Source organism: Medicago sativa, chromosome 8 (assembly GCF_051527215.1).
Source record: "Medicago sativa cultivar Bolivia chromosome 8, Bolivia_mono, whole genome shotgun sequence".
NCBI lineage: Eukaryota > Viridiplantae > Streptophyta > Magnoliopsida > Fabales > Fabaceae > Medicago > Medicago sativa.
This window is the reverse complement of record NC_140756.1, coordinates 90,940,032-90,967,750: the sequence shown is the minus strand read 5'-3', so window position 1 is coordinate 90,967,750 and position 27,719 is coordinate 90,940,032. Positions and strand designations below refer to the sequence as shown.

Here is a 27,719-nt window from a genome sequence, read left to right as displayed (position 1 = left end):
ATAAATAGCATTCTTACCTCTCTTTTAGGTCATTCACTATTCCATTGATATTTTTATACATTCTAAGAGAGAGGTCAGAGCTATTTCCAAGAGAGAAACACAAACCAAGTGATTAAGGAGTAGATTCAACCCTAGATTCATTGAGACATCAAGGATCTTGGCATGGAATCTTCATCTTTCCTTCATTCCTTGCATTAGTTTACATGTCTATGTGTAACTATCACCTTCTTTGTAGTATTGAGGTAACAATCAAGCTATTATGTAATCTTTTGATATTTTAATATATAAGGTTCTAGCTTAATGATTCAATATTGTTGTTATTCTTGCTTATAATGCTTTCAAAGAGATTCAAGATGATTTGGACACGAACTCTTGAATCTAGAACTAGAATAACAATCTATCTTATGTTATATCACTCTTGACAAGTTTGTAAACCTTTGATAATTACTTTTAATCAAGATTTTAATGCTTTCGGATACTTAATCAGGCTGGACACGGTCGATTAAGTTATCTGATCGAATTTGTTATCGTTTAAGGGATTTGGACACGAATGTTTAAACGCTAACTTAGAAATAACGATGTCGCTTTGGACACGAAGGATGTTGTAGAAATGATTGTAATAATATTGGTTATAAAGCTAGAGTCTGTTAATCGATCGAGAGATTGCTGCTGTTATGCTTGCTCGTTATCTTATACCGCAAGCGAAATAGTTCGATCTCTTCTCGTGTTTACTTTATTGTCATCTTTGGATATAGTGTTACAAACAAACATTTTATAAATGATACCTTAATGTGAAAGATTGTGAAAACGCTTATGATATAACGTAACTCCCTGTGGAAACGATCCTATATATACTCACGTGTACATAGTTATATGACATGTAGAAAACCTACATCAGTTGGTCCAGATTTGAAGTCTGTATGCGATTTTGAAGTTGGGGGCAGAAGTAGGTATTTTTAAGTGTCATGTAATTCTGTTATTTACCAACCCTTTGTTTATGCTTTGTTTGGTAATTTTTGGTTTGTGATAGAAGAGTTTCTAGCATGAAACAAGACTTTTAGTTATTTACTTGAGTTTCAGAATTTGAAAGAAATATTTGGTCGATTTGGTTGTGTGATTTTATGAGTTTATGAGATGTTTATTGGTGGGACCCCTTCCCGGGCCCTACGTATGCAGAAGCTTTAGTGCACCGAGTTGCCCTTTTTTATGAGATGTTTACGGGTTTGTCTTTTCGCGACTTGGAGTGGAAGTTAATACGCTCAAGGGTTCTGCTGCAAGGTTTAACTGATATCCCCATCCTTTTTTACCTATCAGATTGGAATTTATTTGTAGTTTCTATCTCTATTTTACCGTTTTTCCCTGTGTTGACCAGCAAGGATCCTTTAGCAGACAATCTTATTCCACTCGAGAGAGCTGTAAGTTAACATTTCCAGGATAGTGCTACTTGTGCGTCAATTGATGCAAATGGCCCCTTACATTATTAACTTTGTGGTTTCAGGCTGAAAGGGGGCTTATGGTGCTGGACATTAAGGCTAAGCTGCAGGTAGCTTCTTTGATGTTTTAAATTAAATATATTCCCTTTGTGTGTTTGTGTTTGTGAGCTCAATTGCAAAATTGTATCTTTTTTTTCTTTTCATTTTATTTGTTCCTCTCTTTTAATATTATGTTTTTCTTATAAAAATGTATATATTAAAATGTTAATAAAGCATAAATATTTTCTTGACAGAAAAAATAGAGAGATATCTTTTCGTCACTAACTTGGCAACATTTTTTATTAGTGGCGTGAATTTACTTCCTTTTACTTATAACAAATAATTTTAATTCTTAAAAAAATCCTCTAAGGCTATTTTTTCACTTCTGCAGAACCTCTCTACTGTGCGGGCAAAACACATGGTTATGTTATTATGGAGCTTGTGGGAGTTTGCTAATGGTTTGTGAACGGATGTGTAGCCTGCACCACACGGTCTGCAGCAATAGTCTGCTGCTGATGACAGTTCAGCTGTTGTTCCTGCAGCATTTGTTATCGCTGAATCGCATCAGATCAGGTGGCAGCCCCTTGTGAGTGGTCTGTGGACTGTATTTTTGGTGAGATGGTACTTGGACAACCAATTCTCCGACCAATATGATTGCAAGGATGAACAAGAGACGATTTTCAGGTAATTTCACACAAAGAAAACATGATTTATTTCCCCGTTTTTGTTTTCAATTGAACCAACAAAGCCTTTTTCTTACCTTCAAACCTATCCCAAATTTAAACCAATGGTATCAAATTCTCACTTCTCAAATACACATGAGTTATTTTTCACCAATTGTCCTGTTATTGGATATTGCTTATGTGCCTCCGTGCAACTCTGTATTGTAGGACCTGTCATCAATTTTTTCTGCTCTTGATCCAACTGGTCTTAATCTTCTAATGTTGAGTCTCATTTTCTCACTGATTTTGGTTTGGTAACATGATTTGAAGATCCTTAGGTTTACTGCAAGGTGCTGCTATAACATTAATTCACCCCTTTTGTCTTGAAAACATATCCTAAATAAAAATGAATGCTTTTACAATCCTAAGTTCAAATTGCTTATATATATTTTCATGGAAGGTGAGTTTGAGTTGAGGTCATGTAAACAGCATTAGCCACACCTTGCTGACTGCTGTGAAGATCTGTATATACATTGCTAATTATTAATTGATCTTCTGCCACTTATAATGTTTGGACAGAGGGTGGGTTCAAAATTCAAGTAGACCACTTTTTCCTCCCTCCACTTTTGAGATTATTATAGCCACCAAAATGTCTAATGCTCTTTTCATTGGTCAGCTTCACCTTTTGTTCTGTATTTCAAATTTAAATCCATGTTGTTGCTAATTCATTTTATGAGGATATTACATAGAATGAGAAATGAAATAGTGTCCTGTAACCACTAACCATTACTTATGTTCAATATTTGTGCATCTTGAAGGCTATGAAGGTGGAAAACATGATAAAATTAAAGGAGGTATTTAATTAAAAAAGCTTATCAAGAAGGCTAGACATAGAATTAGATAAACTCATAATGGAACATGAAAGACAGCAGAAGGCATTTGAGGTTGAGATTAAGGTAAGCTGAATCATGTTTAGGGATCCGTTATGGTTTTGAATTATGATCGCAGCCACAGGTGTTGTTCCACATTGCGAAAGAGTTAAATAATGGAACTGAGATAATAGTAATGACGAAACTTGCGAAAACCATGATTGAACTATTTTCTGTTTTTTTACACTCTTACATTTCTCTTCCATATGATTTATTCTTTGCATGAAATAAAACCACAAATTTAGAATAAAAAAAGTATGTTGAAAGCTTGGCAAGTATGCATTACTGAGAATAATGAATAACCTTTTTTACACTAAAACCTACAAGATTAATTTTCTTTTAAGCTTTGATTATGTCTCTTGGACTGTCATGTTTTGTTTAAATTTTGTATTTGTTTTTCCTTGTGCAGGAACCGTGGACTATACATTTGAAACAAGACTATGTCTTGGTGGTCCATTGGTGAAGGAAAACATCGCAACCATGGTTCTTGAGAGGTTAGAGTCACTTTTTAACGTTCTTTACATTAGAGCAACAAATACAAAAAATAGTGAAGGGATTGTATCTAAAAAATAATAAATTACATGTTTGCTTTGATAACACGCATATGAAATGCATTTGTTTAAGGTTTGATAAGAACCTGACATTCGCTTTTTTCCAGCCTAATTTTATGTTGGATATTTCTCCTCATGCTCTAATAAAGTTTGGTGGCAGAGAGATTGTGTATTTCTTTTGCAAGTTGAGGATGTTAAAGTGCTAATTTCCATATTTGATCTCACTTTGATTTTTAAATTTGAGAGGATCTTAACATTAACATTCTTATTTTGAAAATCATATCTTTTTTTGGGAATCATTGTTACAATAAAAAATAATTTTGAGTTCATCATGTATATATACTATAGTAAGCTCAGAAATCATTAGAGTGAAAAATTGATTTTTGAAGTGAAACACAACCTGATTTCAGAATTAATTTTTGGACTTATTAACCAAGTAATTAGTATTGTTAATCAAATGTTAAGATTTGTTTCTGTGGATTTGGTTCTTTTTCCTTCAAGAAAAACTGAATGAGTGAAGTCATTATTTGATGAAGCTGATATGTTGCAGCAACTCATTTTGAGATTTATTATTCATTTCTTCTGTTTTTGTATTTGTAGTCAATATGCTTACATCACGAAAAATACGCCGTCGATCCATTTTAGTCACGGATAAAAACAACTGTGCATTTTGTTTTCTCAGTCCAGTTGGAAATATAGAACTCCATCATAAGTAATTTCTGTAGTCTCATTGCTTTCATGCTATATTCGGAGAGACATAGATATCAGGATTATGATGTTAACTGGATTGTATCAGCTCTAATTTCCTTAACTTTCTTTCAATTGGATTCAAACATCTGTGATATTATGTTAGATTTTCTTTCATTCATTCATATAGTAAAAAGTAGATGATTAAGTGTACCAACATAAATGTCAGAAGGTTAGTGTTTACAATTGTGTCTGCAGTCAAAGTGAAATTAGCTCTTAAAGTAAGTAAATATGATTTTGAGTTATAATAGTATTACATTGTGGTAAGTCCTATATGCAACAAGTTACGGTGAAAAATATTCAAAACAATAGAATAGAAATAATTATGATCTTATGCCTCAACTATTGATTTTTAGAGAACACCACTGAAAATAATGATTCTTTTGAGCCATAATTGGGAATAAAAATTAGAGTAACTTATTTTTACGTTATTCTACATTATAGAATCTATTTGCCATTTAGAGTAATAGAAACCCCTTTATTCCATGTCTATATGATAATGATATGATATATAACGGCAACCCAGTGCCCTAGAGCTCCCGTATATGCAGGGTCCGGGAAGGGGTCCGAGAAGTCATCCCTATCTAGCAGGAATTATCATAATTAATATGCACAATACATGACAATCATATCTTACAGTCAATATAGTCAATGTCTACGTTTTTATCCAACAATCCTATATCAGGGTCCCAAAATTGTGAACATGAATAAATCACATTTTAGTTTGGTGTCTCTTCTGATCTCATATGTTATTACTAGATACTAGATGCTTATTTATCTTCCTTCAATTTTTTTTTTCCTTTTTATCTTATCAGAAATTGTGATGCAATCTTACTTGTGCCATGGTTTCGATGATTTTGGCGCATCCTCTTTGGCATAATCGTAATGCTACCACGAGCTTTTAGTTTTCCACATGCAAATTTATATTATATTTTTTCCTTGCTCTCTAACTGATATTTGTTTTTTAAAAATTACTTCCGATCACAGGCACATAGTCAAGCTCTATCAAATTACATGTCAATTCAGACAGAGATTATTCCTCATATGCGGGGTGTATTGGTCAACTGACTAATTAAGGTACATAACTAATTTCCCTCATCCTTAATATGTATTGTCTTTTGTCCTTGTCCTTTCCTTATATATTGTTCTGTATTTTTCCCTCTTTAAGATGTGAAAAGATCTCTTTATCCATTTTTTTGCTGATAATTTTCTTTTGTAGATCCAACATCATTAGTCTTTTTCTCTGCTTATTTCTTGGATTTTACAGGTACACTTCAAATATGATTTGAAGCCTTAAAGACTATCTGACAGTGACATTGTTGGATCAATATCTTTCCCAAGTGAATATAAAAACGAGTGAAATGCTTCTTTGATTTATGGTACACATCTTCAAACTATTAAATATTCTCAAAACTTTTATTTTATCATTTGAATACTTCTTTTAACCAAATATATGTATATTGTCTACCATATTGTGGTTGTTAGCCAAGATTTCAAGGACTTCCTTTGAGAATATGATTTTATCACCTGATTCTGTGTGGAAAACTCAACAATCCGAGAAAAGCATGTGAGGTCAGATTCCATAAGGATGACGACATCATTTACGGAACACTTCAGCAAGGATGGGAACCTTTTTGTGCTAAAAATGAGTTTGTATGCGGCGACAAAATCCACTACAAATTTTCGATGGACCTTTCAGCCACTACGTTCAGGTCTACAAAGTCGAAGATTAGGTCACGATGTTGGCAACTGCTTATGTTTTCTATGTGTGTTGTGCCTGGGCTATGTTTTCCACATCTGTTGTCCATTAACTATTTCATCTGTGAACAATGTTTCTGAATTAAGACATGTATTGTCCTTGATGTTACTTGATGTTGTTTACTTCTATTTGCTTAAGTTGCTGTTATTGTTTTTCTTGCTCAACTGTTATGAATGAAACATTGAATGAAACAACCTCTTGCTATGAGCAAGATCTAGCTTCACAGGTTTAAAGGGTTTCTATGAGCTCATTTCTTCATTGAATGAAACAGTCGACCTCAATGGCATCAACATTGTTCCAAAAGGAAAGAATTAACCACTTTTAATCATAAACACAAGAATAAAAACGTTCATAGAATTCAATAAAAACACTTTTGTAGAAAGATTGCTAAGTATGTTCAACTATTTCCCTTTGAGCTGAAATCTAATTAATAAGTGTATTTGACAAGTTTTCATCTTAATGTAGATTAAAAAATATAACAAAATTTCAAAAACGCGATATTCAACCCGTGCGAACTAATTTATTCAAATTAGATTGTTTGGAGGGTCAAGCACTAGGATTTTGATTGGTTTTGCATATTCTCAATGCACTATTCAGTTCGTTATGACAATTATAAATTTTATTATAAATTGAAAGTGACATTCAATTTTGTTGCCATAGATATTGAGTCATTTTCTCACACACATTTAATGTTTGATTCCTTAATGTTTATGGCAATTTCATGCTATTTTTTCTTTTATTTTTTTTAATAAAAATAACTCAGCCAAAGAATTTTGAGGACACTCCATGATTTTTTTTATTGACAAGAGTCACAAAGATCAACCAGGGACATGTCTGGTGATTATAAGCCAATTCTTGATAGGGTTCTTCATATGTGTGCAATAATCCTATTATACTCTTTTCCTTAGTTTGCTAGATTGTAAAAAAGCCGCTATACCTTTGAATACAACTATTCCTCTTGGTTTGCTCATTATTCGTATATAACAAAGTCTATCGAAAACGCAACATTTAACCCGTGCACAGAACACATATTGCACCAGAGTACCTCTCGACTGGCCAATCATCTGAGAAAATTGATGTGTTTGGATTCGGCATTCTCTTATTAGAGCTTATAACTGGAATGACAACCCTTGAGTTTCGAAAAACCTTGAATCAAAATTGTGCTATGCTAGAGTGGGTAAGTCCATACTCTACAATCCAAACATTCTTATGCATTTAATTCATTGATATTAAACACAATTCTTTGCTAATTAATAACCTAAAAATCCTCAATAATAACCTATTTTTATTTTAAATTTTTTTAATTCATCTTATTAAGTTCACCGTTTTCACTTCAATTACATCATAAAACATATAGATTATATAAGAAACATGAATTTTCTATGGATTATGTATGATTTATGAAATTTTAAATGAATTATGTATGGATGTTTAAAAGTTGAGGTGTTTTGGTAATTAAAAAAAGTCATTATTTGTACCAAAAAATATATAAATTCAAAACTCCATGGGTACCCATGGATACCTCAATACCCACGGGTACCCGTATAGTGGGTACCCACGAGGTTAGTTTGACTCTGCATAATGCAGGGTGGTGGATCAGACATTTTCATTTGTTACTTGTGATAAGATGTTTTGAAGATTTAATTTTATAATCCGTAATGCAGGAGTACTCTAAATATTGTATAATGGTTTATAATTATCTGTCATTTTGCAATCTATCATTCCGATATAATATTTTGTCAAAAAAGTAGCTAACCCCCGTGCGAAGCACGGGTTTGTAACTAGTTCAATACAAAAATAAGGAAAAATAACGTTTAGCCTTGTAACAAATAAAAAAATTATGTACGAGCAGGGCTGTATCTGAGGCAGGCCGAAGAGGGCGACCACCCTAGACCTCAAAAAATAAGTACGAAATTTGGGCCCCAATTTTTTTTAAGGGTCTATTTGACGCTAAAAAAATTGTTTAGTTTGATGTTTATATATGCTTTATTAGTTAGGATCCAAATTGTAGGTTTGCCCTATGCCACCAAAATCTCATAAACGACCATGTGTACAAGTGAGACAAGTAAAATTTAGAGTGGTCGTTTTTTGATCAACCATCTCTACAAAGTGAGACCATTTCAAGTCGTGATATGAAACCACACACATTGGTACCTTGTTCGATACTATTATCATTCTTCTGTTGCGAGAACTTGATGACGAAGGAACTGAAACATTGTTCTTTGTTTTTGAAACTTGGGTGGTTAGTCTTCTTCACCTATCATTGTCACTTGAAAAGAAATAAAAAAATTAAAGGTGTGTAAGTGTGTTATATTTGGGGCGATCGCCTTCGCCACCCCAATTATAAGAACATTCTGAGACATGTAATGGAACTCATATTCACCTCCTTTATCGATTAACAAAACACAACGTTGAAGTTGATTCAAAGTAACATTACTCACTTCACTACAACATAATTTTTTTAGAGGTACGCAACATCATATCCATTCTCTGTGGTAGACTAATTTAAGGAGATGCGTACTCCTAAGTCCTAACCACGTCACCCAAGACATGTATATGCACTGTCCTGACCCTTTAATGCCACGTGCAATTTTTGGGAATAGTTATTTTTTTTGTCACGAGATTGAATCAGATTCGTTAGCAATGTTAATCTTATTATGAAGGGTTGTTATGTGATTATGTGGCGCCGTCTCCGGTACATGACATTCATGGGTCATGTACCATACATGAGCACTTTTTTGTTTTTTTTTTTTTGCTGCAAAATCAATTAAAGCCATTGGATTAGTTTGGAAGGCAATGGATGGTTGAGATTTCAAAGTCTCTTTTCCTACTAAAATGTATGTAATTAAACTTGATATTAAATGTAGTAAAGGGTGTTTTGGAAATTCTCTTGAAAATCTATAAATGTTTTTCAGGACCGTTTTTTTTTCACCCAGTTTAATTTTTGAAATTTTTTTTTGTTCGTTTATTTCAGTTTTAATACTAATTTTTTAAAATGCAATTGAACTTAGAATTAAATTTCGTAAATGGTGTTTTGGAAATTCTCTTGAAAATCTAAAAATGTTTTTCAGGACCATTTTTTTTACCAGTTTAATTTTTGGAATTTTTTTTGTTCGTTTATTTTAGTTTTAATACTAATTTTTTAAAATGCAATTGAACTTGGAATTAAATGTCGTAAATGGTGTTTTGGGAATTCTCTTGAAAATTTAGAAATTTTTTCAAGAACCTTTTTTTTTGCCCAGTTTAATTTTTGGAAGTTTTCTGTTTGTTACCATGTATAAAACATGAAACCGCTGTCAAAAAATTTCTTTTTATTATAATCATTTGAACTTCATTTTGACTCTTATTAACTCGTATAATACGTTAATATATTTTAAAAAAAGGTTATATGATGTTAATTTATAAAATTTCATGAATAAAAATTTGTATTATACTAACTTTATGAAATTGATAGTAAAAGAACTTTTGCGTTTGACTACAAAACTAGTAAAAGATCCGTACTTTCGTACGGGTCACCTAACATTGCAATAATTATATAAAAAATAATTAGATTGTTAATATTGTAGAATGTTTATAGATATTAAACATTCAACGATTTACTTCACTTTCAATTAATGATTTGTGCACTTCGTACAATTGTACTTTGTCAACGATTTTTGAAGATAAGCATCAAATGCCTTCAAATCCATTCAAAATGACTGTTGCTTTACATTTTCAGTCTTCTGCAATGCTTAGACGAGTTAGAATCCATTGAACATCCCTTGAAGCTTTAAGTCTTGCATCTCCTAATGAACTTCAGCTTCTCGTGATCTTCAGCTTCTGATGAGATGCTTCTGATAAACTTTGCTTCTGATGACGTCATCACTTCAGGAGCACTTTGTATTGAGGAGCACTTTTGACTTCAGGAGCACTTCTCTTCAGATGCTTTAAGCTTCCTTTTTGTTGATTTCTTAACTCTCTTTTGTTCATCCAGAACCTATTTAAGATGTCAAATTTTGTCTATGGTCCAGTACACTTGAACAAATATTAGCTTATCCAATTGACAATTTTTAATACCTTGTTATCATCAAAACTTTCAAAGGTTCATTGTTAAACACATTTTGTTCCAACAAATATATGAGTAAGTTGCTTGTTGGAATATAAACGAAGTAGGAACTGAAGTTTAAGAAATCAAAATCTTCGGTATAAGTCAAGCTGACAAACTATCCCATTAGAAAAGCTAGACAACATGGAATGACATTACTCCGACGATCAAAACGGACGCAACCGACTAACAGTAACAAATATAATAAATCTGACCGTTGAATATGATCTTAATTGAACAAGAATAAAGCATGAACTAGAATTTCAGCAATCAGAACCTTCAGTATAAGTCAATCTCACAAATTATCCCCTTAGAAATCTAGTAAATATGGAAGGACATTCCTCCGACGATCAAAACGAACGCAACCGATTAACAATATCAAATATAATCAAACTGGGTGTTGAATATGACCTTAATTGAACATGAACGAAGCAGAAACTAAAATTTCGGCAATCATAATCTTCGGTATAAGCCAATCTGATAAACTATCTCATTTTTTGGAAGGATATTATTCCGACGATCAAAATGGACGCAACCGACAAACAGTTTCAAATATAATCAATAAGACCGTTGAATATGACCTTATTCGAATAAGAACAAACTAGGAACTGGAATTTCGGAAATCGAAATCTTTGGTATAAGTCAATCTGATAAACTATCCCATTAGAAATCTAGTCATCATAAAAGAAAATAACTCTGACGATCAAAACAGATCCAACTGACTAACGACATCAAATATAATCAATCCGACCGTTGAATATGAACTTAGTTGAATATGGTATAGTTTGTGAGATTTACTTATACCGAAGATTCTGATTTATGAACCTCCAGTTCCTACTTCATTCTTATTCAACTTAGGTCATATTTAATGGCCAGATTGATTATATTTGATACCGTTAGTCGGTTGCGTCCGTTTTGATCATCAGAGTAATATGTTACCAAGTTGACTAGGTTTCTAATGGGATAGTTTGTGAGATTGATTTATACCGAAGGTTATGATTGCCGAAATTCTAGTTCATACTTCATTCTTGTTCAATTATGGTCATATTCAACAGCCGGATTGATTATATTTGATACCGTTAGTTCGTTGCATCCGTTTTGATTGTCGAAGTAATATGTTTCCAAGTTGACTAGCTTTCTAATGAGATAGTTTGTCAGATTAACTTATGCCAAAGATTTCGATTGCCGAAATTCCAGTTACTGCTTTGTTCTTATTCCAATAAGGTCATATTCAACGGTCAGATTAATTATATTTGATACCCTTAGTCGGTTGCATCTGTTTTGATCGTCAGAGTAATGTCCTTCCATGTTGAATAGGTTTCTAATGGGATAGTTTTTCAGATTGACTTATACCGAAGATTCTGATTGCCAAAATTTTAGTTTCTACTTCGTTCTTGTTCAATTAAGGTCATATTCGTCAGTCAGATTAATTATAGTTGATACTGTTAGTCAGTTGCATCCATTTTGATCGTCAAAGGAATTTCATTCCATATTGACTAGGTTTCTAACGGGATAATTTGTGAGATTGACTTATACTGAAGATTCCGATTGCTGAAATTCTAGTTCATACTTCGTTCTTGTTCAATTAAGGTCACATTCAACGGTCAGATTTATTATATTTGATACCGTTAGTCGGTTGCGTCTGTTTTGATCGTCGGAGTAATGTCATTCCATGTTGGCTAACTTTTCTAATGAGATAGTTTGTCAGCTTGACTTATACCAAAGATTCTGATTTCCAAAACTTCAGTTCCTACTTTGTTTATATTCCAATAAACAACTTACTCATATATCGACATAAAAATTTGTTTTCGCATATATAAGCAAATAAAATCCATAATTGGTGTGACTCAACTATTTAAGAAAATTTTGCATATATAAGAGAAAAATATTTAATATAAACATTACATTAGTACTTATAATTTTCATTTAATATCTATAAACATTCTACAATGTTAACAATCTAATTTTTTTTATATAACTATCGCAATGTTAGATGACTCGTGCGAAAGCATAGATCTTTGACTAGTTTTGTAGTCAAACGCAAAAAATCCATTATTATCAATTTCATAAAGTTAGTATAATACAAATTTTTATTCATGTCAATATAACATCTTATAATTTTTTTTTAAAAAAAATATATTAACGTATTATACGAGTTAATAAGAGTCAAAATGAAGTTCAAATGATTATGCTAAAAAGAAATTTTTTGACAGTGGTTTAATGTTTTATACATGGTAACGAACATAAAACTTCCAAAAATTAAACTGGGCAAAAAAAAAGTTCCTCGAAAACATTTCTAAATTTTCAAGAGAATTCCCAAAACACCATTTACGACATTTAATTCCAAGTTCAATTGCATTTTAAAAAATGAGTATTAAAACTAAAATAAACGAACAAAAAAAATTCCAAAAATTAAACTGGTAAAAAAAACGGTCCTGAAAAACGTTTTTAGATTTTCAAGAGAATTTCCAAAACACCATTTATGACATTTAATTCTAAGTTCAATTACATTTTAAAAAATTATTATTAAAACTAAAATAAACGAAGAAAATAAATTACAAAAATTAAACGGGGCAAAAAAAAAAGGGTCCTAAGAAACATTTCTAGATTTTCAAGAGAATTTCCAAAACACCCTTTACTACATTTAATATCAAGTTTAATTACATACATTTTAGTAGGACAAGAGACCTTGAAATCTCAACCATCCATTACCTTCCAAACTAATCCAATGGCTATAATTGGTTTTGCAGCAAAAAAACAAAAAACAAAAAAGTGCTCATGTATGGTACATGACCCATGAATGTCATGTACCCGAGATGGAGCCTTGTTATGTTGGACACCCTTGTTGCACTGAGTTTGAAAATTTTTGGAGAAATGATATTTGTACAACCATTTTTTGATAATTATTGTGACAACTTTCTCTCTCATACTCACATTATGTTTTTACTTTCCCTCTTTAATACTTTGGTTTTTGTGTCAATACCTCATTTTCTTTGTAAATTTATAGTTGTACCAAAAGTTATCATAAAAATGATTGTTCAAATAACACAACTCAAATTCTTGAGGCACTTCAAAGATTACCTTTTTACGGTGTGAAGCATGTTCATAGGAAAGCCGATCAAGTTGATGACGCCTAAGTTTGGTTTAATTAGTTTGTCCAGTAATCTTATGATTTTTTATGTTATTCCTGCATACGCCTCCAATGCTTTTTTGGCAGACTTGAGAGGTGTGTATTTCCTAGAGATTTTTACTTTTACTTTTTTTGTTTGGGGTTTCCACCTAAAAAAAATAGAGAAATTCTTATTTTTATTATTTTAACATTAAAATTTAGACCTAAAATTTAATGGATGAGGACAGAAGTAGAAAGAGATATTCTTATATGATCACAATGATTTGAACAAAATATTCAGACACACTTACAATTTTTTTTTTTTTCATCTTTAAAAAATAAAATAGTAGTGCATCTAAAAGTGTGTTTGATATGTTAGAATTAAGTACCGAACATAACACATTATAAAGTAGAACAACACATGATAAACTTTTATTGTATTAAAGAATTATTTGTGTTTGTTGGACAAAAAACTATTTTTATATTTTGGACAACTTGTATCTAAAAAAATGGTTAATTAAGTAAATGATCCATATAAATATTCAAAATTTTACTTTTAGTTCCTACAAAATAAAATCGAACTTTTTAGTCCTGTAAAAAATTTTGTCTCCATTTTTAGTCCCTATAAAATTTTCCATTGGTATTTTAAGTCTCTGTAAAAATTAGCCGTCAACATTTTTGGTCCTTAAAATGCTAAATAAAAATGTCACATGGACTAAAAGGTGTAGTTTTATTTTGTAAGAACTAAAAAATAAATTGTGAATTTTATAGGGACCATTTAATTAATTAACCATAAAAAATTGTGTTGTGATTTAATGAAATACAAAAATTTCAATTTTTGTCGTGTCATTCGCCATTGTTTAGCTATGATCATCCAAGTCTTTATTAGGAATATTATTATTATTTTCTCACTAAATTATATGAGAGATCCTTTAAGTTATATAATTATAACAGTTGGTCTTTTAAGTGCTTTTCGTACCACTTACATTCTTTAAACTATTTAACTGTAATAAATTAATCGTTTAAGTATTTTCCATACCACTTACTCCCTCCGGTCACATTTATAAGCAAAAAACAAATTTTTAGATACATTGAATGACTAATGTATCCGGTCACATTTATAGGTCAGATACATGAAGTATTCAATGTACCGAAAAAGTTGTTTTTTTGCTTATAAATGTGACCGGAGGGAGTAGGTCTTTTAAATTATTTAATTTTTTTAATAAATTATATCAGAAGTCTTTAAGTTATTTAATTATAAAAAGTTGTTCTTTTAAGTATTTTTCGTACCACTTACCGACTTGTTTAATTAATTATAACAAATTAATCATTTAAATATTTTTCATACCACTTAAGTATTTTAAACTATTCAATTGTAATTTTTTAAGAAACCATCCAAAGACATTCTCATTTGAAAATAAAAATAAAAATAGCTACCGGGTTGGCAGTGACCCTCCGAAGGCGATAGATCGATGCGCAGTAACATGATTTCAGAAGCAAGATGGTTGGCAGTGACGACCATTACATTAACAACACTCTCCGCCGCCATCTACATCTCTGGTAACTAACTATGCACACTTCTCTTCTTCTTCTTCTTCATTATTTTTCAACTTTTTTTTTTTCATTGCAGCTTACATATTCAACCGTAAATGTAACGCTCTCAAATCCAAAATTCATGAGTTGGAGTCATCTCTCAAGTCTTGCTCCGATAATTGCGCCTCCGAAAGACAAGGCCGAATTAGGGCTCAACAGGTCTATGTCTTCCTTCTTAATCTTAATGATATGTTTTTACTTTTCCTTAATTAATTTATTTATAATCATTTAAACTTCAATGTTTGTTTGCAGTTGTTGAGAAAACAACTAACTCAACCTAAATCTGAAAACCTAAACCTCACTTATTATCCTATGATTCCTATTGGCACCATTCACTCATGCTTCTCTACCAGGTTCAATGTTTATTCATTATTAATTAATTTGTCAATTTTTATAATTAAATGTGTAAGACCAATTTTCTTGTAGTGTAGTCTTGAAAGTATTGAAATTACAAAAACATACATTCGAGGACTAAACTAACTACCTAAAGACACATTCGAGAATCTAACTCTCTAAGTACCGACACATCCATAGTTACTTTTGTAATCCTAATACATTTAATTTAAGGATTATAGTGAGTGTTTGACACCTTCAAGGACTAAAATGACTACTTACTCAAATTAATATCCATCTTTGATTATTAATTATTTATCTGTGCTCTGTGAAATTGTTATTTGTGCAATGTCTTATGCATGATTAATGAACCATTGTTTTATATTAGTGTAGGAATGGAACACCAAGGCAACCATTACTTGTACCACTTGCTAGAGCATGTTTGGTTTTCAATACATCCCGTGTTCCTCCAGCATCGCTTGAGGGTTTAGCGGAATATTCTCATTGCTGGATTATATATGTATTTCATTTAAATACCAATCTTGAAAAGCTATGGAAGCATCCATCTCAATCAGGGTTCAAAGCAAAGGTGTGTGAGTGCGTGTGACTCCAGTGTTAATTGATATTTTATCGATATAAGTAATCATCTTTCTGCCTCAAATATCAATTTACTAGTAATTTTTACTTACGGATCAGTGGATTTATAGGTGAGGGTCCCTAGACTTAAAGGTGGAAAAATTGGAGTGTTTGGTACGAGATCTCCACATCGTCCGTGCCCCATCGGACTCACAGTTGCAAAGGTAAAGACACATGTTGGCCTCGTGGTCTGATATCCCTCAGAAGGGACAGTTTTTTTGTACAGTTCTTGTGATATGTATCACTCTGTTTCAGTGCATATTATTTTTAGAGACCTACCAGTATTTTGAACAAACCGCTATTGTTCCACGATCTGCTATTTAGTACAACGTGTTGTCAAATAGCAGCTATTTTCCGCAAACCGCGATCGACAACATTGAGATCAGCGAACTACAAATAACTTAGGCCCTGCTTACTTCCATTGGTTCCTGTTTTCAGTTTCATTGACAATACTAAGCATCGAAGAATGCATTTTACACATTTTTAAAATGCACTCTCCCTAGTTAGCCATCCATCTTCTCTCTGTCACAACTATTCGATGCAGAACCTTCATCTGTGGCATGATGAAAGGAAAATTGAACCTTGGAAGTGTTTAAAGGCAAACATGCCTTCAATGTTTCAGAAAATATCACTTTATACTTTTATTCTCTCTAGAGTACTATGCTATTATCTCTTAGCATGGCTGGATTGTTGCAGACCTATGACAATTATTCCTAAAGTAGAATTTAGGATTCCATACCCTTACGAACTATAGGTTTCATTTTATTTCCTGAAAGATGCAATCCAGTACTTTTTAAGTAAGTAATTTTAGTTTCAAGGTTTATGATAGTTATATGCATTAATTAAACTCTCTCCCCCTACACAAAGTACAGGTTAGTATAAATTATTGTTATACAGTTATCGATAAACTATCAAATACTTTTTATTGTGAAATGCATGCATTAATCACATCCAACATAGAATTATGATGTTTTGAGACAACCCTTTAGAAATTAGAAATAATATATATAAACCGATGTTTTGTAAACTAACTAACTATTGTCTCCTCACAAAGAAAAATCAAAAGAAGTTGTGTCCCGCTACTATGAATTTCATCGGTGAATATTTTATCGTGTTATATCTGTTGCCTTCTCCAACCGATCCCTGAGTTTCAACTTTTTGGTCGCAGAATCAACCAAAATTCAAATGACGGACCGTACAATGTAACTTTTGTTTGGTTTAACTGTGTACTATAGGTAGAGGCTGTCCAGGGAAATATGATTTTGCTTTCTGGTGTGGACCTGGTTGATGGAACTGTAAGTCTCCATTTTCTAATCTCTGCTACTTCTGCTAAATGTACTGGAATTATGTGCCTTTTTGGTTATTGCTTATTTGCTTTAACTATGAATTGGATGTTTTTTCTGTGAATCTGAAAGCATGATGCTTTATGTGGACTTATACTTATTTTCTGATTCTCATCAACAGCCGGTTCTTGATGTCAAGCCTTATTTACCATATTGTGACAGCATCCAAGAAGCTGCAGTGCCAAATTGGCTTATGGTAATGCTCCATTATCTTTTAGCTATATTTGAATGTGCAAGCTCTTTTTTTTTTTTTTAAAAAATAAAAAAACAGATTTTATCATTTTGATTCTTCAATGATTATTGCTAACATCAAGCAATTCTTACCAGAATATCTAATATAATCATCCCACATGCAAAGAAGGAAATATAATTAAGTAACCAATCATAATTAGTTGCTACTAGTCCTAGAACCTTTATTATTCTGATTTCCTGACTCTAGAATCTTTATATATGGCCCATACCAAAAGTCTACAAAGAAATGAATGAGTTGTATTGTATTGTATTTTCTTCCTCATCTTTGTAGAAGGTTAAAAAATGATTATCTCATTCCAAGAAAAATTCTTTCATTTCTTCAGGAGGATAACTTACTTTCAGTAGCTTCTGTCAGCTTTTCGGAGGAATTCACTTCATCACTTGAAAGTTGCTGGATAACGGCAGTAAGTTTTTTTTTTTGAACAAATAACGGCAGTAAGTTGTTAATGTCTTGCTTGAAATATTGAGTTTCTGCATCATATCCATCTTTCTCCTGACCCCCAAAAGGGTCTTTTTTTCATTGATGCATTAAGAACCAAGGTAGACAAAATCGAGATCCTAGACAAGATCGGGGCAGGATAACAGTATCGTGAATCGGGGGATCGTAACACGGATCGGAAGATCCTACAAAATTTATAGTATTGCATATAGATATAAGTTAGTAAAAAAACCACACATATTTGTCAAAAAAAAAAAAAAAACCACATAAATTTCTTACCATTAGAAAAATATTTTGGGAAGGTTTCACGAATTATTGTCTAGTGGTGTATTGGGAAGGTTTCCAATATAGTTATTAATCAATAATTATTAATAAATATTTGTTAATTGGTATAATAGGTAGAAAAGATCCGTTTCATTCATGTGCCAGGTCAAAAAAAAAAAAGAGTATTTTTGGGAAGGTTTTCAATACAATTAACTAATAATAAATTGGTTTAATGGGCTAAGAAACAAATCGTTTCATGTGACAGCAACAAAAAAACGCGTTTTTTTTTTTGGGTTTCTGAAGTTTTTCGAAGCCGGGTCGCGGATCCGACCCGTTAACCTGGGATTTCAAGAAGACAGTCAGAAACGGCCGAAACGCACGATTCCACCTTTTCCATGGGTTTTCGCGGCGATTCCGGCCGCGCTCACCAATTTCCGATTCCATACCCAATCAAGCACGCAGATGGCACTCAAGACCGTAGACTCTTGCGTTTTTACGAGTCAGATCGCGATTTTGTCTAGAACATTAGCAAAGCAAGCCTTGAGCTATTAAATTTGGATAACAGCTAACTGCGAAGGTTACATTTCAAAGGTTGATAAATTAAGTGTCTCAATTAAAAGTTCAAAAATCAGGGACTGAAATGAACATAACCTAAATTATAGGAACTAAAAATCAATCATGTTTTGATTAATTATTTGTTTGAAACTTTGGTTAGTAAACCAGAAGATATGCATGCACCCCATTGGGCTTTACTGTGTAATTGAACTCTTAATGGCTATAACCTCCTTCCAGTGTACATATTTCATAGGTTTAATTGCTTTTTGTTAAACCTTAATCATTTGGTGCTGATTTCACTTGCTTATATTTCAGTCGGCAGCGTACTGTATTTGAAACTATTGTTTTAGCTCCAGAACTCTTTAAATATTCTTAATAGTATTGAATAAATCTTGTGATATTTTCTAGTCCAATAATAGTTTTTGAGTAAGGAATGCGAAGAATACTAAATCACTAATATAATTCCTAGTTAGAAGAGTTGCTCCGATGCTGGAAAGCCCATTAAATAAAGGTAGAGAATGACTAAAATATGCTCAGTAAAACTAATAAATATGACTAAGAACTCCGAAGATTTAGTTCTCAATAGTACATGCAACTATCACTCAGTCTATTTGGCCAGCCCCACCTGTTGTAAAAATACTTCAATTGTTGTGTCATGTTTTAAAATGAGTGTATGTTATCGAACATCTGGTTAGTTTTCTTTTCCTATAGCTACAAACAATTCTCAATCTTCTTGTTCCTCTTATACAAATCATTTGAGTAATGATTATCCCTTACTGTTTTAGGAAAAGAAGTCACTCTATGCATCACCGGGTGAATTCCAAAGCTTAGTAATGCAGGTTCTATCATGGGATATTCGATCATTGAGTCAGCGGAATAGGCCTCATGATGCTCTCCGGAAGAAAAAAAAGGATCAACTTTTGTGTGATACTTCTGATGTAGATGATGAACACCTAGGTGAAACAGCTATTGTTCACGAAAGAGAACCATATTCTCTAAATTCTATGGAAGTAGTTTATCACCTCATTTTGGAGGGACTTGATGTCTCATATAGAATTGATCGTGATGGTAATGTCATTGTAGAAAAGGTATCAACCTCTGCTGTCTTGGACAATAAGCTTGATTCCTACAATTACTTGACATGGAAAGACAAGCTGCAGTGATTTCTATTGTTGTACCTGATTACTTTATTTATTTTGACAATTACCTGATAACATTTTTTTTTTACCAAAATTACTTAATTACATTTTAAACCTTGTTGAATTTGATTTTCTTTTTTGATAATTTGTGCCCCTCTTTTATAAAAAAATCAGGAGAAGCGTATGTTTAGATGGTGTTGGTTTGTTATGCTTTCATTTAGTTAATGTGTTTTCATTTTAATTGCAGAAATTTCAATTTTTTTAATTTAAAAAATTTGTGAAGGAATACCAAACACCATCCTAAAAGTTTTGTTTGGAAGTTACTTATGAGGATAAGAGTGGAGAGTTTTGGAGGAGAGGGGAGGATGAGAAAGGGAGGAGGATCCCTCACCTAATCTGGGAGTGTTTTTGAAAAGGGTAGAGTAAAATGCTCATGAGTACTATTCCATTTGTTTCGACTTTTGTGAATACAATGGAGAAAAGGAATTTTAGATATTTATTTGTGAATTAAGATGTTTATTTTAAATCCTGCAAAACTCTCTTATGTATTTTTTGAGTTCTCTCATTGAAGGATTTTAGTCCAATGGAAAAAAAAGCATTGATAATTTAATAGAGTTGCGGGACATTTTTGAAATATTCATAATGCCATAGACCTTTTTGATGATGTTCTACAAAAAAATTTTTTGAGAGAACATTTTGCGAAGTTAGAGACTAATTTAGTGATTAATTTTCTTGATTTCATGTGAAAAAAATAAATACATGTAACCTACCCCTAATCATGGACATGAATTTCTTGCGTTGGAAATTTCAATCAGTTTTACACTGTAATGGACCTCAGTCATTGATTTCAGATCGAACGGTCTAGATTTTAAACTTGGATTTTTACAGTAAAACAACCTCAATCGCTGATTTGAGATCGAACAACCTAAATCAATTACAGCGTCCTGCTGTATGTAACTATGGAAAATCCAATTCCTCCTTATTATAATGATCACCTCCATGCAATATTAAGAAGTAAGTTAAGAGTGTATTTTAAATAATATTTTCTTATATATTTTACCAACAAATTCAATTATTATTTTGCTGATATTGGGTTCAGCCAGAGTAGTAGGAATACATTCTCGAGTTGATCAAACCAACAATTATGATAATAAGAATTAGGGGGAATATTAACTATGGATGTCTTAACTAAGTTGTTGGTGCTAAGTATTTACTAATTTTGTCAATTTAGGAAAACATATGGTGGACATGGCCAATTGAAACTTCTAATGGAACTAATGTTATACCAGATTCATCTCGTAACACTCATCCAATACCAACTTGACCTGGTTTTCCTTTTGATAATCCCTCAACATCCTATTTCCAAGCATTTAAGGGCGGTGGCTGCCAACCCCAGACTCCTATAGTTGGATGTCCAAGATTTATGTTGGGTTTAATGCATCGTCTTAACGTTAGGGTTGTGAACTAATTATATTTTTTGAATTGAAGTTGTAATATGATAATATTTCGCGAATGTAGTAAAAATTGTTTCCTTTTATCAACATAAATGAATGATGCAAGACCTTGATTTCAAAATGTTATAGTAATTTGGACTGATGGTATTTTGCATGTCGATTGGACCGATAGAAGATCTTGTATTCCTTTTGACGATTCTTGTGGCATTGTACTATTACATGTATATCTACCTTTGTGAATAAGAACACTTATTTTTCGAATCGTGAAACAAATCTTATCGTGAATCTTAGTATTTTACAAATAAAATCATGGCATTGTCAACTAAAAAGAATACATAACAAAAATTAACCTAATATATCATATACGAACACAAAATACAAGTGATTGGCCATAGAAAGTGGACATAAGAAAAAAGTGTGCATGGTACATCACTAATTTTCTGATTCATCAGAATGAACCGAGATTCATCAATCATCATAGTGAATCAAGTTTTATCATAATTGATTATGATAATATTTCAGGCTTAACACTGAGGAAGATGGTTTAGTTACTTCTGATTTGAATAGTTATAGATGTAGGTATATAGTACTCCTTACACACAGACACGTGCAAAATGTTAAGTATTATGTGATTAATCATTTATTTTAATTTCATGTCGGCATTTGAATGCTGCATGAAAAGAAGAAGGGGCTAATAATGCACAAGACTCAAATAGTAGTGTTTTCAACTCATATGAATGATAAAGAAGTGTTCAAAATTCAAATTTGCAATAAGAAATGAGCCACGGTCAATTGAGTTAACACTTGAAAAGGCTGGTTTACCTGCATCATACATTGGTTGGGAACTTCTCCACCAGATACAATAAAAATGATGTACAAACAAAATTTATATGTAAAATTATAGGCTAATTAATCAATAAAAAGGAAGCAGTAATCAATCAGAGTTAATATTAGCTTGCCATGCCACTGCCAGGTAGGTAAAATTAGATACTGAAGCAGGACGAGAGCCAGATATGCTAACCACGGTGAGTGTAGTTGATTCAAAGCGGGATATGAAAAGGAACCGCTTCTAGGATATTAAGGACTGTCCTCACTGAAACTGAAAAGAAAGTTAATCCATTCATCCGGTGAAGTGATAAAATCTTTCAAGGCTAGGTTTTTGGTTGCCGAAGACGTGATGAAGGGGTATCGCAAAGGAATTTAGCAAACAAGCTATAACACTTGAGAACGAATGGGAGGGGGGGACAACTGGATGATAGCTTATGACTGAGTTAGAACCTTAGCTTGACTATACGGAACTAAAGCAATTCCATTTCAGAAGACGGATAATCGGACTCAAAGGCGAGATGCAATTCTCACCTTACAAGTGAATTTTATATGGTTGAGTTAGACAAACCCAAATATTAAGATGGTATTAGAGTCTATCTAATATTTTTTGGGGCATATGTTATTGGATCACACTCTAAATTTCTAGTCCTGAGTGTAAGGTGCATTGAAAGTCGAACATTCTAAGTTATCTGCTATTGTCATCATGATATTCAGATGCATCCATTGGAATGTTGGATCCTTGTATAACCCGTAATTATATGTCGCCTGCTTGATATCTTAACACACTTCCATTGCATCCATGTAGAATTTGCTTTTGAAATGAATGACAATTCAGTGAATATGCAAATTATTACATGCATACACTTTAGGGGGCATCATTTTGTCTAAGCAACCGACTTAAGCCAATGATTTACAGTTCCATTGGATACTTTCAAACCATTTAAGAACCTTGTGGATATAGATGAATTTGACTATTAAAACCTCGATTAGCATAAATGTCATTTACAAATGCACATTGCAATAGCAGAGGTTAAGATCATGATACCTCCCTTAGCTTTCCAGGGCTCCTAGGAATGGATCTTATCATGTGAGGTTTTGCAAGATTACTGGTATTGTCCCTCTTTATGCATTTCTCTAATTTCTGTTATTGTTTATTTATCTATTTTTAGGATTCTGCAAGGGCTGTGAGCAAAGAAGAGGGCTTAACCCTTGCTAAAGAATTTTTTAGACATGAACAAACCAGAACTTTTTAGACCTGGTTAAACCAATATTTTTTTATAGACATGATCAAACTAGAGTACATATACATGATCAAACCAGAATTTATATATCAAATCTTCCATAGTAGTTGCTAAATTAAAATTAGAATTACATCAAGTCTGCCATAGTATTGGCTGAATAAAAACCAGAATTACATCAAGTCTGCCATAGTATAGTAATGGCGGAATAAAAATCAGAGTTACATAAAGCAAAATCACCATTCCAAAATGGCATAATTAGAGTGTGCACGCTAATTGAGGAAAAAAAACAGCTTACATAGTTCAAACTTTCATTACATGACTTTTAAAATACTAGCCAAGAAGGCATTAGTTGTGTGCAGTTTTCTTCCACATGTTTCACTCCCTTGTCCGTGACATTATTACAATGTTTCAGTAATAGTTGCAAAAGCCCACGACAATTTTTCGAGATCATAAAGAGTGTTTTATCGTTAACTTTTGTAAATGACAAGTTCAACACCTCTAGCTTGGGAACTACAAAGTTCATTCCAATTTGCTTCACTCTTGAACATTCGGCTAAGTTCAAATGCCTAATGTTACAACATATCCTTAAAACTTGACAAATACCTTTACATATTCGATCGCAAGAACTCAAATCAAGTAGCTGCAAATTTGGGAAAATTGATGCAAACGTTATGATGTTTTCATCACTTAACCAAGAATTATTGCACAAATAGAGAGACTTTAATTGAGGGTATACACCAAGCTCCATCGAAGATTCAGAATTCTCTACAATCTCATTCCCTATTCTTTCCATTTTGATCTCACTAAGTGAAGGACAGTTTTTAGCAAGTGCAAACAAGGCCAATTTTGTGATCTTATAACAATGACTAAGGTTTGTGGACACCAAATCACCAAGAAGCAAAGACAAATTTACAACATGTTGATTGTTCAGAAAATAAGCATTTTGAAGATCCAAATGTTGGATACCTTAACACTTGGATAACAAGCAAAAGATTCCCGCATAACTATAGTTGTCGCAACATTGGAGGACAAGACTTGTCAGAGGAAGACATTCCCTTGCAATAGAGTAGAGCAACTCATCTGAAATTCCTAAATGCTGCAAATTAAGACAAGTCAAACCCTTCAAACTCACCAACGAGTTAATAAAATCTGAAGTGATGCACCACACATTAGGAGTAATGGAAAAGTGATGTACCACACATTAAGACAAGTCAATTCCTACTTGAGTTATATTGTTACGATCACAGTTAAACAAGATGACCTCTTGAAGAAGCTTACAATTCTTCAACAAGTGGAAAAGTGATTGTTGGATTATGGGAAAGCCAGAAAGATTAACCTTACGGAGTTTGAAAAGTGTCTCTGATAGCTAGTGTAATGTTTGCAGTTGCAGCCTGAGGGGTAACTGAGGTCGAGTTCTTCCAGCAAAGGGAAACATCAAGACGATGTTGAAACTTGTCTAGGGTTTCAGTGGTGATTTTAGAATGCGTTATGTTTTTCTGTTACGTTTTTATACCATCCTTTTGCTTAAACTTCTTGGTCAAGATTCATTTTTTTTTTTTTTAAACTGAAATTGATAATTGAACAATCTTCATTAAGTTGGTTTGTGTTGGATGTTTTCATTGGGCCACAATGTGCGTGAACTTATAAAATTGAAGAAATTTTCTTTTTTTAATTTACTCTGTCTTTTTTTTTTGAGAGGACTCTGGGTTTCTTGTGCATCCTAATATTTGTGATTTTATAATTTTAACATTGTGAAAACACGTCAAAAACAACCTTCAAGACTTACGCATTTTAAATTTTATAATCTGAACGAGGTGAGAAAGGTAAGAAAAGAAACTCTATAAAATAGGGGAGCAACTTTACTCACTATGGTTAGAGCTGCGTAGGGCGAACACTCATCGAATTATAAGTGTTTTAGTGTTAGACACACGTCGATATCTGACACTCTTATCAAAATCAGGGTCATCCCAATCAAGTTAGAAGTCTGACTCTCGTAGTAAAAATGAGCCCTTGATAAAATAAAAACATAAATTTTAGAATACATTGGATATTTGATATAAAGTGTTCTAAAAAAGGCTTGACTTTTTCTTTGCTCTAACACACATTGGATACTCCTACGGAACAACATATACTCATACGCGTTATAAGTAGACACCTCTAAAATATTAGAATAATAAATAGCTTTTATACATTTGGTTTTGAATGTGTTTAAGTCGTTTTATGATTATTTATCACCCTTGTTACATTTTTGTGTGTTATACAATTGCTTTTACCTATCACTTTTGGTGGCTTAATCCTTTAGCTTGCTTGGGAATCACTTTGTAATGAGGTTTCTCCGTCCTCTTTATCCCTATTTTTTGCTTTTTGATGTAATGTGATTTTTATCCTGGATTCGGCACTCCTTGTGCTGAATTTTCAAGAATTTCAGTTAATATATTCCATTTTAGCTTCTCAAAAAAAAACTTAGTATTTATATATATTTCAAAACGTTTATTTTTTTATAGAATTGATATTATTAGAAGCTCAATTGATATTACTAAAGGTCTATTTTTTTTTTCTTCAAAAGAATACAACGTTTGAAATAAATAGTTACAATTACATTTTTAAAAACCATTGCATATTCTAGAAGGTCAATTTAATTTGATAGAATTGATATTAATGTTATGTTTTCGATATAATTCTAGAAGGTCAATTTTTGTTTTTGGATTACTCTAGAAGGTCAATTTAGTGTAAACCAAAGCTAGCGGGCCAAATTGACGACGGTGGGGCATTGATAAAATCACCGTTGTTGTCCGCAAATAGGGACAAGAAGAAGAATAGTGCACATAGCAGTCGCAAGGTGGGGTGAGCACCAACCTACGGAAAGAGTTCAACTTCAAATCAAGTGTTTAGTAACTGTACTTGTACTTTTATTTAACCTAAAAAGTGTTTGAAAGAGGACTGTTTTCTACATTTGTACTTGGTTATTAAGCACTAAGGCTATGTTTGGAACAGCAGAAACAAGAAGGAAAGAAAGAATAGAGAAAAGAAAGTTTATCGAAAAACGTGCTTCCATTGTTTGGTTGCTTTGTCAATGTGGAAAGAAAGTGTCAGTTTGGTGGGGTCCACGTTATAAAACTTTCGCCCTCAATGCAGCGAAGAAAGCTTGGGCATAGGTTCCAAAATTGTAAAATTACAATATTACCATTATTTGAATAAAAAGAATTCAATGACATGTGCTTTTTTTTTCTCACCTGTGACTTGATTCACGCATTAAATTTTTATTACTACTAAATACTAATATCATGCAATAATAGTACCATTATTTTATTATTTGTTTTTTTAGGGGTTATTATTTATTTATTAATTAATATATGTTACTCTATATAATATAATATCAATTTTTAATGTAAGGATACTTATGTCATTTTATTAAACTTAGATCTATCTTTCCTTTAACTTTCTTTCCACTTTCTTTCATACCAAACGGCTAAATAATCATCTCACTTTCCATTCACTTTCTACTCTCTTTCATTCTTTACACAATATTTCCTCTTACTATCTTTCCTTTCACTTTCTTTGATCTTCCAAACAAACCCTAAAGCCAGTATCAGAATAGTCGCAGGAAAGGACAAAAAAAAAAGGAAGTGCGTGTTTTTATGTAATTTAAGTTCTATTTGCTGTCAACAAAAAAGTTCTATTTAATTATACTGAGAAGTTTGTGATGAGGCATTCCTTTTTCAAACATTACCACGAGAACAGAGTTTCATTAGAAAATAAAAGAACACTATCAAACCAAAATCAAGAGTCTAAGAGCATGTCTGATGAGAGATGTTTTTGACTAATAACATGAAGATTTCATTAGGTACTTTCATTAAAGAAGATATAAGAAGGATTGCTATTAAAATAATGTTTGTATAAATATTGTCTCTCTCGCTTGCATAAACGGTTCTTCTTTTATTCAACTTATTTCGTCATATTTCAGATAAAAAGTTAATGCATGAATTCAATATTAAAATGGAATGATTTTTTAAGATTTGTTGTGTTGGAGTGACTAAATGCTTATTAAATATTAGAATTAAAAATGATTTTTTTTTTAGGCAAAAGAAAAAATATTATAAATAAAAAAGAGATACAGTGACTGGGGGGACATAGACCTAACTCAGGTACAACCCAAACGGGAATACATCGTGATAAATCAGACCAAGTGAACCAACCCTAATCTGTTCTAACAAAAATTCACGCATCACAGGTGCAACCCAGCGAACCCGCGTACGGGCGCGAAACCAAGTTACAAATAAAATATGAAGAGTGACTATCTGTAAAGAAAAATTAGGATTACAATATGGC

The 27,719-nt window shown here is 32.4% G+C and overlaps 2 protein-coding genes across 11 annotated transcripts; both read left to right on the top strand.

Annotated features, from left to right (window-relative positions):
- The first annotated feature begins 897 nt into the window (after window positions 1-897).
- LOC146903199 (uncharacterized) lies at window positions 898-6,228 on the top strand. 10 transcript variants are annotated; one of them, XR_015022456.1, is made up of 9 exons: window positions 898-946; window positions 1,177-1,278; window positions 1,373-1,415; window positions 1,499-1,543; window positions 1,864-2,156; window positions 3,473-3,557; window positions 5,349-5,438; window positions 5,629-5,740; window positions 5,847-6,228. XR_015022456.1 is itself a non-coding variant. In XM_085734885.1 (7 exons), the coding sequence occupies exons 1-3, from the start codon at window positions 1,212-1,214 to the stop codon at window positions 3,524-3,526; spliced, it is 303 nt and encodes a 100-aa protein (XP_085591011.1). In that variant the 5' UTR covers window positions 909-1,211; the 3' UTR covers window positions 3,527-3,557; window positions 5,177-5,243; window positions 5,349-5,438; window positions 5,629-5,740; window positions 5,847-6,228. The 10 variants fall into 10 exon arrangements, 3 of the variants coding, with proteins under 3 accessions (XP_085591011.1, XP_085591012.1, XP_085591009.1); XR_015022458.1 differs by having other exon boundaries at window positions 898-950; XR_015022457.1 differs by having other exon boundaries at window positions 898-950; window positions 1,177-1,415.
- Window positions 6,229-14,759: 8,531 nt separating this feature from the next.
- LOC146903198 (tRNA-thr(GGU) m(6)t(6)A37 methyltransferase) lies at window positions 14,760-19,981 on the top strand. Its single transcript, XM_085732739.1, has 9 exons — window positions 14,760-14,873; window positions 14,944-15,065; window positions 15,159-15,259; window positions 15,633-15,828; window positions 15,947-16,039; window positions 17,111-17,170; window positions 17,340-17,414; window positions 17,794-17,874; window positions 19,514-19,981. The coding sequence occupies exons 1-9, from the start codon at window positions 14,786-14,788 to the stop codon at window positions 19,889-19,891; spliced, it is 1,194 nt and encodes a 397-aa protein (XP_085588865.1). The 5' UTR covers window positions 14,760-14,785; the 3' UTR covers window positions 19,892-19,981.
- Window positions 19,982-27,719: the final 7,738 nt, after the last annotated feature.

Excerpts from the sequence above, each read along its gene's own strand:
- LOC146903198 (XM_085732739.1), top strand. The coding sequence starts at position 14,786 with ATGCGCAGTAACATGATTTCAGAAGCAAGATGGTTGGCAGTGACGACC. Across the intron at positions 14,874-14,943 it reads CGCCGCCATCTACATCTCTG|CTTACATATTCAACCGTAAA; the intron begins GTAACTAACTAT and ends TTTTCATTGCAG. Across the intron at positions 15,260-15,632 it reads CACTCATGCTTCTCTACCAG|GAATGGAACACCAAGGCAAC; the intron begins GTTCAATGTTTA and ends ATATTAGTGTAG.
- LOC146903199 (XM_085734883.1), top strand. The coding sequence starts at position 1,212 with ATGTTTACGGGTTTGTCTTTTCGCGACTTGGAGTGGAAGTTAATACGC. Across the intron at positions 1,416-1,498 it reads TTATTCCACTCGAGAGAGCT|GCTGAAAGGGGGCTTATGGT; the intron begins GTAAGTTAACAT and ends TTGTGGTTTCAG. Across the intron at positions 1,544-3,472 it reads ACATTAAGGCTAAGCTGCAG|GAACCGTGGACTATACATTT; the intron begins GTAGCTTCTTTG and ends TTCCTTGTGCAG.